We start from the raw sequence: 12,724 nt of genomic DNA, 5'->3' as shown, positions 1-12,724 counted from the left end.
TTCTATCACGATTTTCTAAAAAATGACTTGACCGATTTTTTTCAAATTCATACCCTGTATAGTTATTTATCAGCTCTATTAACTGGCATGAGTCTCTTCCCTGAGAATTTAACAGGGGGTCCACCCTATCCTTGAGAAATTTACTTTGTAACCTCCTTCTCGTGCGTGAGGTAGGTAGGTAGAGCAGTTTATTCAAAAGAACACAATCATGTCGATATTTTATTTGTAGAACAGCTGTTTCGACAACTTTTAAAAAATCCTCAAATTTCATAATTCAAACAAAGGAAAATGTACTCTGAACACAATAACAATAGTATAATCGTAGTTATAATTATTTAGCCGCCAATCGGCATAATGTTATTCCCCTAAATTATCCTCGTTGATGAGGCTTATAGATCAATGAGCAAGGAAAGTTGTGTGAGTGTACCACACCAGATTTTTTAAATAGTCTTACAAATGAGAAAATGATCACCACTACTATTGTTTTTTGAGAAAATTCTATCTTTACTTAAAAAATGAAAAGCTACTTTTGATTTCTTAAATATAATGTTATTGTTCAGAAAGTCAAGGGAACTATTTCCAAAATAAGAAATGTTCTACATATTAAATAATAATAATTTTAATGCTGAATGTTGACATCAGACGGTGAGATAGTGTATTCAACATTCAACGACTTGAGAATAATCTATTCTAATTTGGAAGACATTACAGAAACATATTGGAGGTTTAGTTTTTCAGCTTCAAAATAGTGTAAGAACGATTTATTCCTCTTTGAAGTTTTGTAACTGACGATGATTCCAGAATTTATAATCTGAAATCTTCATCCAGTAAAAAAATAAAATTAATTTGTTATGAGAATATCTATAATCAGCTAGGTACTCCTCGCATTCTGTTTTAAATCTTAAAACATGAGAAGCTTCTCATTTTAGTCGTGTGTAACCACCAAATTTGCTAATAACTACTGTATTGATGTAGTCCAGGGAAAATTCAATTGTGAGGTTTTGATGTTTCGCATCTTAAATCAAAACTAAATTGATTCGAAACAAGTTCTGAGCTCTGGAACTAGTACCGAATCGCAATGAATTTCTGATATATTTCTCTCTGGAATAATGTGAAGTGATCGGCATAGGACAAGTTGCCATTGAAGGATACATTGCTCTACAAATAATTTGTCAATCGCTATTGAAAGGCAATCTCGGTTGAGAGTTGTGAGAATTTCTAGGTATCTTGGTAGTTGTAGCTTAAAATGGAGATGTCTACTGCAATTATAAACAATGACTCAAGCTCGTCCTTTCTCTCGCACAATTGACACCTTCCTATGATGAGAAGCATACAGATTACTGCTATCTCTCCTAGATTGTGCCAAAGTCTCATAAGTCATTAGAAAGCGCTCTAGACTGCAAAATAACTCAATTTTGTCTCTCAAAACTCAAAACCCGTGTGCTACAAACTAGTGTATTTTCATTGTTTTAATATTATTCAAAGTCCACTATCCTTATTTTTGTAATGGAGGAATGGAGCTTCAACAGTCATCTTTTATCACTATATCGATACCAATATTATAATATTCTCTATAACTTATCTCTAAAGGCCTATTATGAATGTTATATTCTTCGTCAATCACATATATTTTCATCCTATACTATTAAACTAGCAATTTCTGTTTATATGTTTAGATTTTATTTGTTTGTATTTCACCGGATCTCGAAAACGGCTCTAACGATTCTCACGAAATTCAAAACATAGTAGGTTTATAATATAAAAATTCGATTACACTAGGTCTCATCCCTGGGAAAACTCGCTGAAGGACATTAAAAGGATAATTATTATTCATCCTTGGAAAAATAGCTGATAATAATTATTTCGTCGTCTGTTGACGATGGAAGTGAATGAGCGAGTTCATGTGTGTGGGACTGTTTCAAAATTATGACTCAGCTGTTGAACTTTTGTAATCATTCAACAGGTACTGAGTGCCGGTTGCAAAAAAGCCGGGTTATTTTTAATCCTGATTGATTCCAGTAGAACCATCTTTTTGAAATGGTCTTCTCTGATTTGGTTCACGTGAAATTAATCAGGATTAAAATTTAACCGGCTTTTGTGCAACCGGGCCTTCGTGAGGGAAATTTTTGCATTCCTCTGGGAATTAATCTCAATTCACTGTGATTAGATAGAACATTTCTGTATGATCTATGAATATCATGATTTCTTCTTTCGTAATAATTTTTTTATGCTTTTGTACTCCAGAGCGAAGCTCGGTCCCCGATATTTTATATGGAGAGAGCAATTATATTTTTTAGTCTTTTATATGATTAGTTTTCAAAAACTAATCGGGACTTCCCGTTTTTAATATAGTTATGTATAATCCTATTAATGGTATTTTCCTTTTTCATTTTATATTGTATTTTACTTTTTTCATTTACAACCATTTTTGTCATTGTAATTATGTTTTTGGGACAAATAAAGATTTGATTTGAAAAAAAAACATTCTCATTTCATAGCACAGTTGCGTGTTTCTTCATATTTTTACTATAATCTCTTCTCTGTTCTTTCCTCTTACATTCTTCAAAAAATGAAATAATTTTATTTATGTTTCTAATTTTTGTTTTCTTCTTCATATCTGTGATTCGAGTTTGCAATGTTTTTTTTGTAATTCGTTGTTTGCCATAGGTCTCTTCAGACCTGACAAAGGAAATAAAATCAATCAATAAATAAATCTTCTCTAAAATGTTTTTCAATTAATGTTTTGTGATTTTTTGCTGTTCGAAAGTCTGTAATGAAGGAATTTCTCATCAAATGTTTGTGAGTATCAGACTTTATTGCATTTTTATTTTTCAAGCTATGAAATCAACTATAAAAATTTTATTTTCGTTGAATATATTTTTCTCATAGACCCAATCCGAGAAAATTCTTCAATCCTGTCTAATTGATGGAGTATTTATTTCCCAGCATCATATTATTTCAATTTATGATTTATTTTGAAAGACAATATAAGCTGAAATATTCTGATTATTCATGGTACAATATTACTTCTATGATTCAATCATTGGAAGCTTGCCCGACTCGATATACCCAAGACAAAAGATATAAACACTATGTCATGAAAGATAATATGAAAATCATAACTTTTTATGATCAAATAATCATAAAATTGTTAATGTACTTACAGTATAGTATAGAAGAGCAGCTGCAATAATATGCAGTAGAGTCCTGTAGAGTGGAGGCATCACTAGTTTTCCATATATAATCGCATTCTTGGTAAAAGTCACTCTTTTTGCACATCACAATTCGTCCTTTCAATGTTCGAAACCACTAATTCTCTATAGTTCCACATTTCAGGCACTAATTAACTGAAATTTTGTTTTTGATCTCCTGTTTTTTTGTGTGTGAGGAATCTGACACTAGATACAACATAAATGTGATATAGGCTACAATTAAAACTACATTTTTAAAGTTATTATTGTAACTCTTAATACTCATAATTACCTGTTCTGATAAAATATCTATAAATAATCTTGATAGTATTGGACCAGGAACATTCTGAAATTAAGTAATAGGCCTATTTTAAGTTATCTTCATGGACTAAATTGATTTTTCAAACTATAGAATTCACATATTTGTTAGCTATTAGGTAGGCTACAATAACTAAATTTTAGTTTCCAATATATCACTCTACTGTGTAATTTTAATAGAAATAATAATCACTGATTTGTGATTTGTGCTATGACAATCCATGCTAGCTTTTATGTTGGTTTGATAGTTTTTAATTCTCTAACCAAACAATTACAATCTATCTCATAATAGGCTACCCCATGACCTGAACGCTTCGAGTCACATCTAATTGCTCTTATTAGAAAGAAATTGCTCTCGTGTTCTTGGCTCTTCCTTATGACTGCGTCATTTTTCACATCCCCCACTAAGAAGCTCAAGTTTCATGTGGGTATCATCTTCAGCATAAAAAAAGATTAGATTGATTCACCTAAAAACTATTGGTGAGAGGGGGTTGAAAACAATTCTGTACTCAATTTGGGGTATTCAGGGAGGAGGGTGCGTCATTGGGTTTGTGGGGCATGGACACCCCTGATCAATTTATTCAATATACATCAACTTGTATTCAAAACGACTATGGTAGAATGTGGTATTATCAGATGAACTCGACTGTATATTTTGGATATCTGATAAATATATATTTCTCATAGAATCATCATTGGTCTTGAAATATTCCCTTAGTAATCTATGCTCTAGAATAGCGACACCACTAAAAAAAATATGTGGTCACCTTTCTTTGTGAAAACAGAAGCTACAAAGCAGCAAGTAGCAACGTACCGTACGTGCTTCTAGCACTGAGGCTAGACTGGTCACACCTTTTAATTTGCTCGATGTTAAATATCGATAAGTACCACGAACTCGATTCACTAAACTAGTTGGCTGATCACGAAGCTCAAACTGCAGGCCACTACGCGTGACTTGGTCACTTGTCTTTTTATTTCAACTCCACCTTTCGTGGATAGCTACCAACTCTCACGGATTACAATCCTGAAAGCTGGTAGATAATATTAGTCTCATCCATTATTTTAATCCTTGTAATGTCAACTGAAATGTGGGTTCACGATTTCCGAGATAATGGGTCTAATTTCGTTTGCTTGTCATACTTGGAAACGCTTTTATATAAAGTGTAGGATCCTAGGATTGGATCAAACCCGTTCCATTCTCACGTAATTATAATGAGACTGTTTTTTTTTTATAAAGAGACAAGTTTCCTTGTGGAAGATGTGTCGTCTTTCTTTCTCAGCTTCCGAAAAAATAGATCCTTAGAATCTGTTACATAATTTTCTCCCAGCGTCTAGATCTAGCTTGAATATCCATTTATTGGAAAGAGCAAACAATACAATAGTCGGAAAAGAAAAAAAAGGATATTGCCCAAAACTTCTTTAATTTCCTAATTTGTCCCAAATCGTCCAAATATAGACGACTTTAGAAAAAAATCACTTCAAAAACTAAAATTATACTCTGGATTCTCAATTTACAAACATTTACCATCTTTGAACTTTGTCTCTTTGAATTTTGTCCTCTTCTATGGATTTGTATTAAATTGCTTGGAGCAAATTCCAATATTTTGAAAACTTTATGAGGGTGGCAAATATCTATCAATTGAAATATCACCTCATTAATTTGTGAGATTAATGATGGACTAATCAAAAATTTTATGTCAGTATTGTCTGATAAGGCAGTTCGAAGATCTTAGGGTGTTGTTTTCCATTATCAGGAATAAGAAAATTGCTGCTAATATGCCCTTCCTCAGCCAAAAACCTTGATACTCATCATACTCAAAACTCATTTCAGACCATGAAAACTCTAGAAATTGATTATTTCATAGTGAATAAGTAAGAGATCATAAGACCATTGTTTCGTGATATATTTAAGAATTTTAACAATGCCAACTTCCTGTGACCGGTTTGGGCGTTTAGGATACCGGTAACTGAATTCCTAACAATGTTTTATTTCAGGCACTCTATTTTATGACCAGACTATCTCAATTTGTAACCACATCTAGCTGATAAAATTCCAGTCAATAAAATTATTTGACGAAAACGTGTCTGAGCTGAAATGGCTACATACAGTGGAAAGAAAGTTGCTATCCTTGGCAAAGTTGTTGCCGTGTAGTGGTAAGAGTAATGCACCGTATACATCGGATGGAGTTGCTTAATTCCGGGGTCAGTAATTGAACCGTTGAGATTTGAGGATCTAGAAGAGTATTTCACTTCATTTGCTAAGTAAAACGATCACCGTCTCTTTCACGCTCATTAGAAAGCTGACAAATCTCACTGCTCTGCACCTCTGCATCCTTGACAAGTGCCAATTTCAACAGGTGTCATTGATATTTAGTTGAAACTAGTTTCATCACAATTTTATGATTGAAAATATTGAGTACCGGAAGAGTGGTAATGGTGACAATTTATTATGATATTTAACAGGTTTTCACAAGTCAATTTTTTACAGTCATAAATTCATTCGATGTTTGACAGTGACAGAGCTAATCTAATGATATAGATATTCATACGATTTTTATATTTTTTATTGATCTGTAAACTTTATTCGAGACTGGTAAGGTACAAGTAGATGGTGGAATCGAAAAAATTTATTCTCAAATGAAAACAAAGATATTGTCTAATATTACGATTTTTTGGAGAGAATTAAATTTTGAAAAATTATTTCGTGAATTAGACTTTTTTTTGTATTTTGTTATGCATACGTATCACTTTATATCGCCTGATACAGTGATAGAAATTTATATTTTAAGAGAATATTGACGATATAAGGTTCGTAATCACAGAATGACTGAAAAATTATGGTTTATCAAAATGTTCATATTGTCATTATTATGCATTATATGCATAAGTCACAGAATCATCCCCCATTCCTATAAAGTTCATTGATTATACTAAACGATAGCAATAAATAAAATCCTTATTTTTCGTGAAAAATAACCCTCTACCCTCTCAGATGCGACATAGCCATGCAATGAAAGTATATGCTGGTGCACCTATTATTAAATTTAGGAACCTTCTATAATCAAAGTAGATACTGCTGGCTGATCTGGCTGATAATGTATAGTTTTCGTCTTATATATTTATATTATTCCTCTTTTCGTCATTACTGATATTTGAAATCATTTTATAGACATTACATGAATTTAGCCTACGGGATCAAAAGAAAACTCTCCAGAGAACGGAAACGGATCATTTTGTGTCAGAGATAAAAATCGGGAAAACGTTTAATTGATCATCCCGGTCTTCAGACAAGCCAGAAGAGTATTTTTCAATAGAATGGGAATTTAAATAGCATATCCACTTTTCTTTTTTTAGAAAATGAATGTAGCATAACTCAAATCAAATGTGTTTACTTAGAAATCAAACTTAATTTTTGAAATTCTTTGTTTTGTAAATAACAATGAATTTAGCCTACGGGATCAAAAGAAAACTCTCCAGAGAACGGAAACGGATCATTTTGTGTCAGAGATAAAAATCGGGAAAACGTTTAATTGATCATCCCGGTCTTCAGACAAGCCAGAAGAGTATTTTTCAATAGAATTGGGAATTTAAATAGCATATCCACTTTTCTTTTTTTAGAAAATGAATGTAGCATAACTCAAATCAAATGTGTTTACTTAGAAATCAAACTTAATTTTTGAAATTCTTTGTTTTGTAAATAACAGTGACGTCAATTTAAGGAAGCACGAATCTCTTTAAAATTCGGCAGGCATTTTGAGTGAACAGATATTGTGAGTTTTCTATTTGCTTAGCGCGTACTGAGGTGTTGCAACACTTGAATACGAAATGAGGTTTTGTTAGAATCACACAAATCAGGTTACGGTGTCACACTTGGAGACTTGCACATTGAAGACAAATTGACTTTCATTTATTCTTCATTTGGCTTCCTGGTTTCTGCAGGTGTGTGATTCGCGCTACGTTCTCTGGATAGTAATTATTAATCAGTTTATTGTTTTCATGCTTTATAAAGGATGTTCTTTGCTGCGTAAAAGCTTGATAATGAATTCGTTGAATCATTCCCATTTATAATTGATACTAATCATCAGAATCTGTGATTACTACTCAAATTTAACAACTTCAATCCTTTAAAAAATATCAATCTTGGATTTGTCAAATTTTTCTAGAGTCCATACAATTAATTCTTCATGAAATAACACTCTCTTGTTTTCTAGTGGGTTCAAATTATTTTAATATTGTATGTTGCAATTTTTATTCAGATTTTATATTTAGAGCGAGCAAAGAGGATATAATCCATAAAAGATATACCACTCTCTAATAAAGATATAATACTTTTTTCTATGTCGTGAGTCTTTGCAATAAATGTTATTAGTCTGTCTAATTTATGGTCAATCACAGAATTATTAGACAAGATTTTCAATAAAATTAAGTAGTTACTTTTCACATTCTACTTCATAGTCATTGAGCTTTTTCAAGCTTCGTATCATGTCTATATTGTTTAGAAATGATGATTTCATCCTTCAGTTTATTTAATTCAATTCCTCATTCTTCACCTCTTACCTTGTTCAACTTTCCATCTTCTATTATTGGTCTCCCTCATATCTCATATTTTCTATTTCATAATGTTTATTAAAGAAAAGTTTTCCGGCCCATCGTCAAAACCGCAAACTTCTCTTATCATATACCGTATTTTCCTCAATCAAGAAAGCATAGCCAAGTATTTCACGATTTTCCTTGATTATCCCTAAACTGATGAAAACTTTGCTTTAGAACAAAAACAATTGAGAATCACATTAAAGCAAGTACAGTTTTCTGATCTTCTCACAGTTTCAAAGCTAATGTCAAGGCAATCCCCAACCCTCCCAGTATAATTTGAAAAATCAATTCCCTGACATTCAGCCTACAGTTGCCGCGATGATAATAATACTTATATGAATCAAGTTCATTGTTGTCGTATGGAGCGAGCCCCACAATAGAAAGTTTGAATACGTAATGAGTTATTTCGTAAGCATTATTATTTTAATGAAGCCAAGTGGTTAAGGTTAAAGAGCTGATGATCCTTGAACTAGGCGCGCATGATTCGTGCTTGAAGCGAGCAGATGAAGTTCACGAACATGCAACACTGCATCATGCCATTTGCATTCAAACAGAGAAAATGAGAATTTCTCTCCTGCTATCACCTCATATCAACTTGCATAGCATGAATGCAATCATCTTTGATCTATCATGAGACGACTAATGAAACGTTACAAATGAGTTTATCAATCTGTGAATTCAATTTCGATCTTGTAAGTTGTTACTCCCGGAAGTAATCAGTGATTGGTTCCACGATTCCTGATGCAATAATCAATAGACACGAATGTTTAGAGCTGAATTTCCACCAGTTATTGCTAAGTCCTACCTAGTTCGGTTCAGTGGAAATATTACTCTCATGAAACTATTGCCCACTAATAGGACTTAGTTCAGTGAAAAGATTATTTTCATGTGTCGTAATTGGATTATTCCTACTCAGCCCAGCCGAGCGAGAATGGATATTCCCAATAGAACTTACGGAAGAATAATTTCGCTAAACTGGACACAGACTCTGATACTGATTTGTGAAAATCCAGCTTGGTGTTGAAGCTGACAGAAGGTTTTCTGGGTGGAATGTTGATCAGAAATGGTGCGTGTTTCGTATGTTAGTGATGTTGTTGCTGGACGCATTATTCATGTATTTTTGTTAGAGTTTTGTTAGAATTTATATAAAGTACCGTATGACTGTTTTTTATTCAAAATTATTTTCCAATTCATCCCTGATAGAATAGTTCTTGCATGAACGAAGAACATAGAGTATCTAGTTATGTGTTTGTGTTCTCTTGAGTGTATTCATCGATAAATCTCAACTGAATTTCTCCCTTTTCTATTTTCTAATTTCTCTCTAAATTCAATATCTTTCAAGTGTTAATATACTCTTTACTTGTTCTCACAGTATTCAAATTTGAATCTATTCAATTCTGAGGACACAAGAACCTCAATCAGCATTTGTCAATTAATTTTCTCAAATTCAATGACCCCATTTCTCCCGATGCTCCTCCTAACACCTATACAATACGATGAACCTAATTGAATATGAAGTATTCAGAACATCATACATGGCCTGGAGATGATTCTAATGAAAACCAAGATTCAATAATAGAATAAACAAAACGTTAATGGAACCATATATGTCATCACTGAGTCACGTTTCTATCCTAAATTATTTGTCCAGGGATTTATAGTTGAACAATGCCGGTTTCGTCAATTATTAAATGAGCGGTGGATCCATTACAGTGTGAGTTGCCTTATTTGGAGCACTAATTCAGTCATGAACTCTCAGCTTCCACACCACAAATTGTTTATTACCCAATACATATTACATCTCAATTGACCAATTGCATTCAAACAAATTCTAGCACTTGCCAGACAATAATACTGCCTTATTTGACCGACTTTACTACACAAGCGACGTGATAATAGTAGCATTTAGGATTTCTAAACCTTCCTAACTCTTTCGTTTTGGCCTACTGTGTGTTTCCAGAGACAAGCAAGTAGCTTATCCTTCCTCTATGGTGTTTCTGAACTCCAACACCTTACTCTGTAAAGTAGGAAGTCTTCATGATTAAGGATAATTTCAGTATCTTAGATCTATACTCTCATCTATCTGTTTGCTACTTAGAACAATTGCATAAAACACTGCATACCATGCAATTCATGAACCTGTTATGTTTAAAATTGCCATAAATAAGGTATGAACAACGATTATCTATGAAGATTAATGATTGACGTCAACTGTACTCTGCACATTTAAATGAACCAGAAATAATATGTTTAAATTTACGTTATTTTCACTCGAAGCTTCGTTTGAATGATTCTAATTAAACTTCGAGGAAATTATCCTCTAATCCTTTCGAATTTTCTTCGTGTGACTTTTTATCTGGTCACTGGTCCTTCACCTTTGGAGATACTGCATTGTGTTCCTATTACCGTTATATTTCGATGATTTCATGAGGTAATTTTAGGAAAAATTCTAATTAATTATCAATCATACATTCTCTGTCTTACGGTTCAATTATTTGTTTATTTTATTCAATTGGGGAATGTAATCTTATATAAATAATCAATAAAGAACTATTCTTCCATTTATCATTACCCCCTTGAAATTTTTTAGGTATATTGAATGACTTACATCATTATTTATTCTTATTAGCTATTCAATTTCTAGATTTTATTCCTTGAACCATTTATTGCATCTCAAAAAATGGCCAGGATTTATCTCATAATTTTATTTTTGAGGGACTATTCAAAATGAATATTAATAACTTTATTATTATTGATCAAATCGAATATTACCTAAATAACAATACTATTATGTATTCAATACATATATCTATCCGTTTTGACAATTTGTCAATCAATTTCCAACTCCTACTTTCAATTTATTCAACGTACTCACTCATCAAGACATATCCCAACTAATAATAATCACACCTATTATACACTCTATCACTTCCTGTTATTTTATTCAACTTCATTATTCTAATTTTACATTTTCTTGCTTTTAATGGCAACTCCACTCGAATTACCCTATCTACATAAATGTCTAAGACTTGATTAGACTAATGAAAAAATGATAATGAACTTCACAGATAAACTAGTCATTATATTATGTCTAAACTATTCACTCAAACTGGAAGGCATAGATAGCCAGCCATCTATCCACGATAAATCCAGTTCATGTCACAGATTCGCGGTACCGACTTCCAGCCCGACGAGAACGTCATAATGACGTTATAGTAGCTGGTGAAGGAGGTGGAACCCGGGCCAACCTTCTCGTCAACAAGGAAGCGAACCGAACAGAGTCACTGGGAAGACTGCCGCGGCAACGAGCACTGAAGACAAGGAGTCGCCTAACTGAAGAAAGGCTTTCACTATCGTCTCAAGCTCCTTTCTCACACAGTCACTACTCACTCCCTCTTCACTAACATTTACGTTAGCTCTCGCACGCACACACACGCTGCACTAGATAAATATATTTCATTCAGGTTTTTTGTTTGTGTGATACCCACGCTCTTCCCCCGTTACCTTGCTGTGTTACGTTTGGATTGTAAAAATGTTTTCAAATTTGTTGATTCATTGAGATTATGTATGAGTCTTGGTTGTCTTTCCACTTGTAGATTTTCTTAGAGCTAAATGCATTCAGATTGTTTTTATTCATTTTGTTATATTTCATTTTTCATGTAGTTTTGATTGATACTTTCTTTTGCGTTCTCCTCCTTCTCACGGCTTATGTGTGGCCACCAAACTTAATATTGCGTTCGTTAAAGTCGACATTTTCATAGTCTGATTCTCCCTTCTCTTAAATAATATTATCATCTTTACACTTTTTCCACTAGCTATATTCAGATAGTTCTTTTGATTACAACTCCTTCTTCATGCAGCATTCAGTTTCTTATTGCTTATCACCATCATATAATATTCTCGAACGCATTCCAAAGTATATATTTGAACTCTATTAGTAGGCAGAGCTTGAAAGTACTTACTCCGCCTGATAGTAATATAATAATAATAATATTTTCATTATTTCATTTCATTTTTGTTGTCCTATCTTACCACTCGTTTCCTTCCATCGTTTCACTCATTCATTTCAAATACTCTCAGTCTTATTCTCTATGACAATTTCACAATTCCCTACATTCATGATATTCTTATTTGGTGTACAAAATTCTATAGGACAATGTTGTTCAATTTTCTCAATTATCACAATTTTTCCCTCTTCCTTTCTTCACCCTTCATCTTATTATCCTACTAATTCTTCTCATCCTCCTCCCCCTTCTCATCTCTTCTTCTTTTCTTCCATCCCCTTTTCCTTCCTTCGGAATAGTCCTCCCATTTTTTTCTGTGTTATTACTGACCCTCTCTAGTCTTTAATGATAATATAATCACCATGAATGTTTTCCGGTTCTCTTTCAAACATTAATAGTATATTTCGCACCTAGGGCCGAAAATGAGATATTTCCGGCTCGAAATCGGTTTTTAAGTCCGAGGCCGTAGGCCGAGGACTAGAAAAGATTGAGAGCCGGAAATACATTTTTGCCCATGGTGCGAACGCTATTTTTCGCCACACCAAAAAAAACTTCCCAATATATAAGAAATTAAAAAATAAATAAAATTCAAACAGCCTATTTTGATAGTTTGAATCT

At 33.0% G+C, this 12,724-nt stretch overlaps 1 protein-coding gene across 2 annotated transcripts in view; it reads right to left on the bottom strand.

Moving 5' to 3' along the window:
• Positions 1 to 12,724, bottom strand: part of LOC111061350 — an 84,865-nt gene that overhangs the window by 53,069 nt on the left and 19,072 nt on the right. Inside the window, exon 1 of one of the 2 annotated variants that reach the window (XM_039438031.1) lies at positions 3,165 to 3,392. The exons of the other annotated variant lie outside the window; for it this stretch is intronic. Coding sequence (XP_039293965.1) covers positions 3,165 to 3,224 — 60 coding nt within the window. The 5' untranslated portion in view covers positions 3,225 to 3,392. Of the gene's footprint in view, positions 1 to 3,164; positions 3,393 to 12,724 lie in introns of those variants that run through there. 2 annotated transcript variants of the gene reach the window in all.

The sequence above is a fragment of the Nilaparvata lugens genome, chromosome 11, assembly GCF_014356525.2.
Source record: "Nilaparvata lugens isolate BPH chromosome 11, ASM1435652v1, whole genome shotgun sequence".
Taxonomy (NCBI): Eukaryota; Metazoa; Arthropoda; class Insecta; order Hemiptera; family Delphacidae; genus Nilaparvata; species Nilaparvata lugens.
This window is presented reverse-complemented; position numbering and strand designations above follow the sequence as displayed.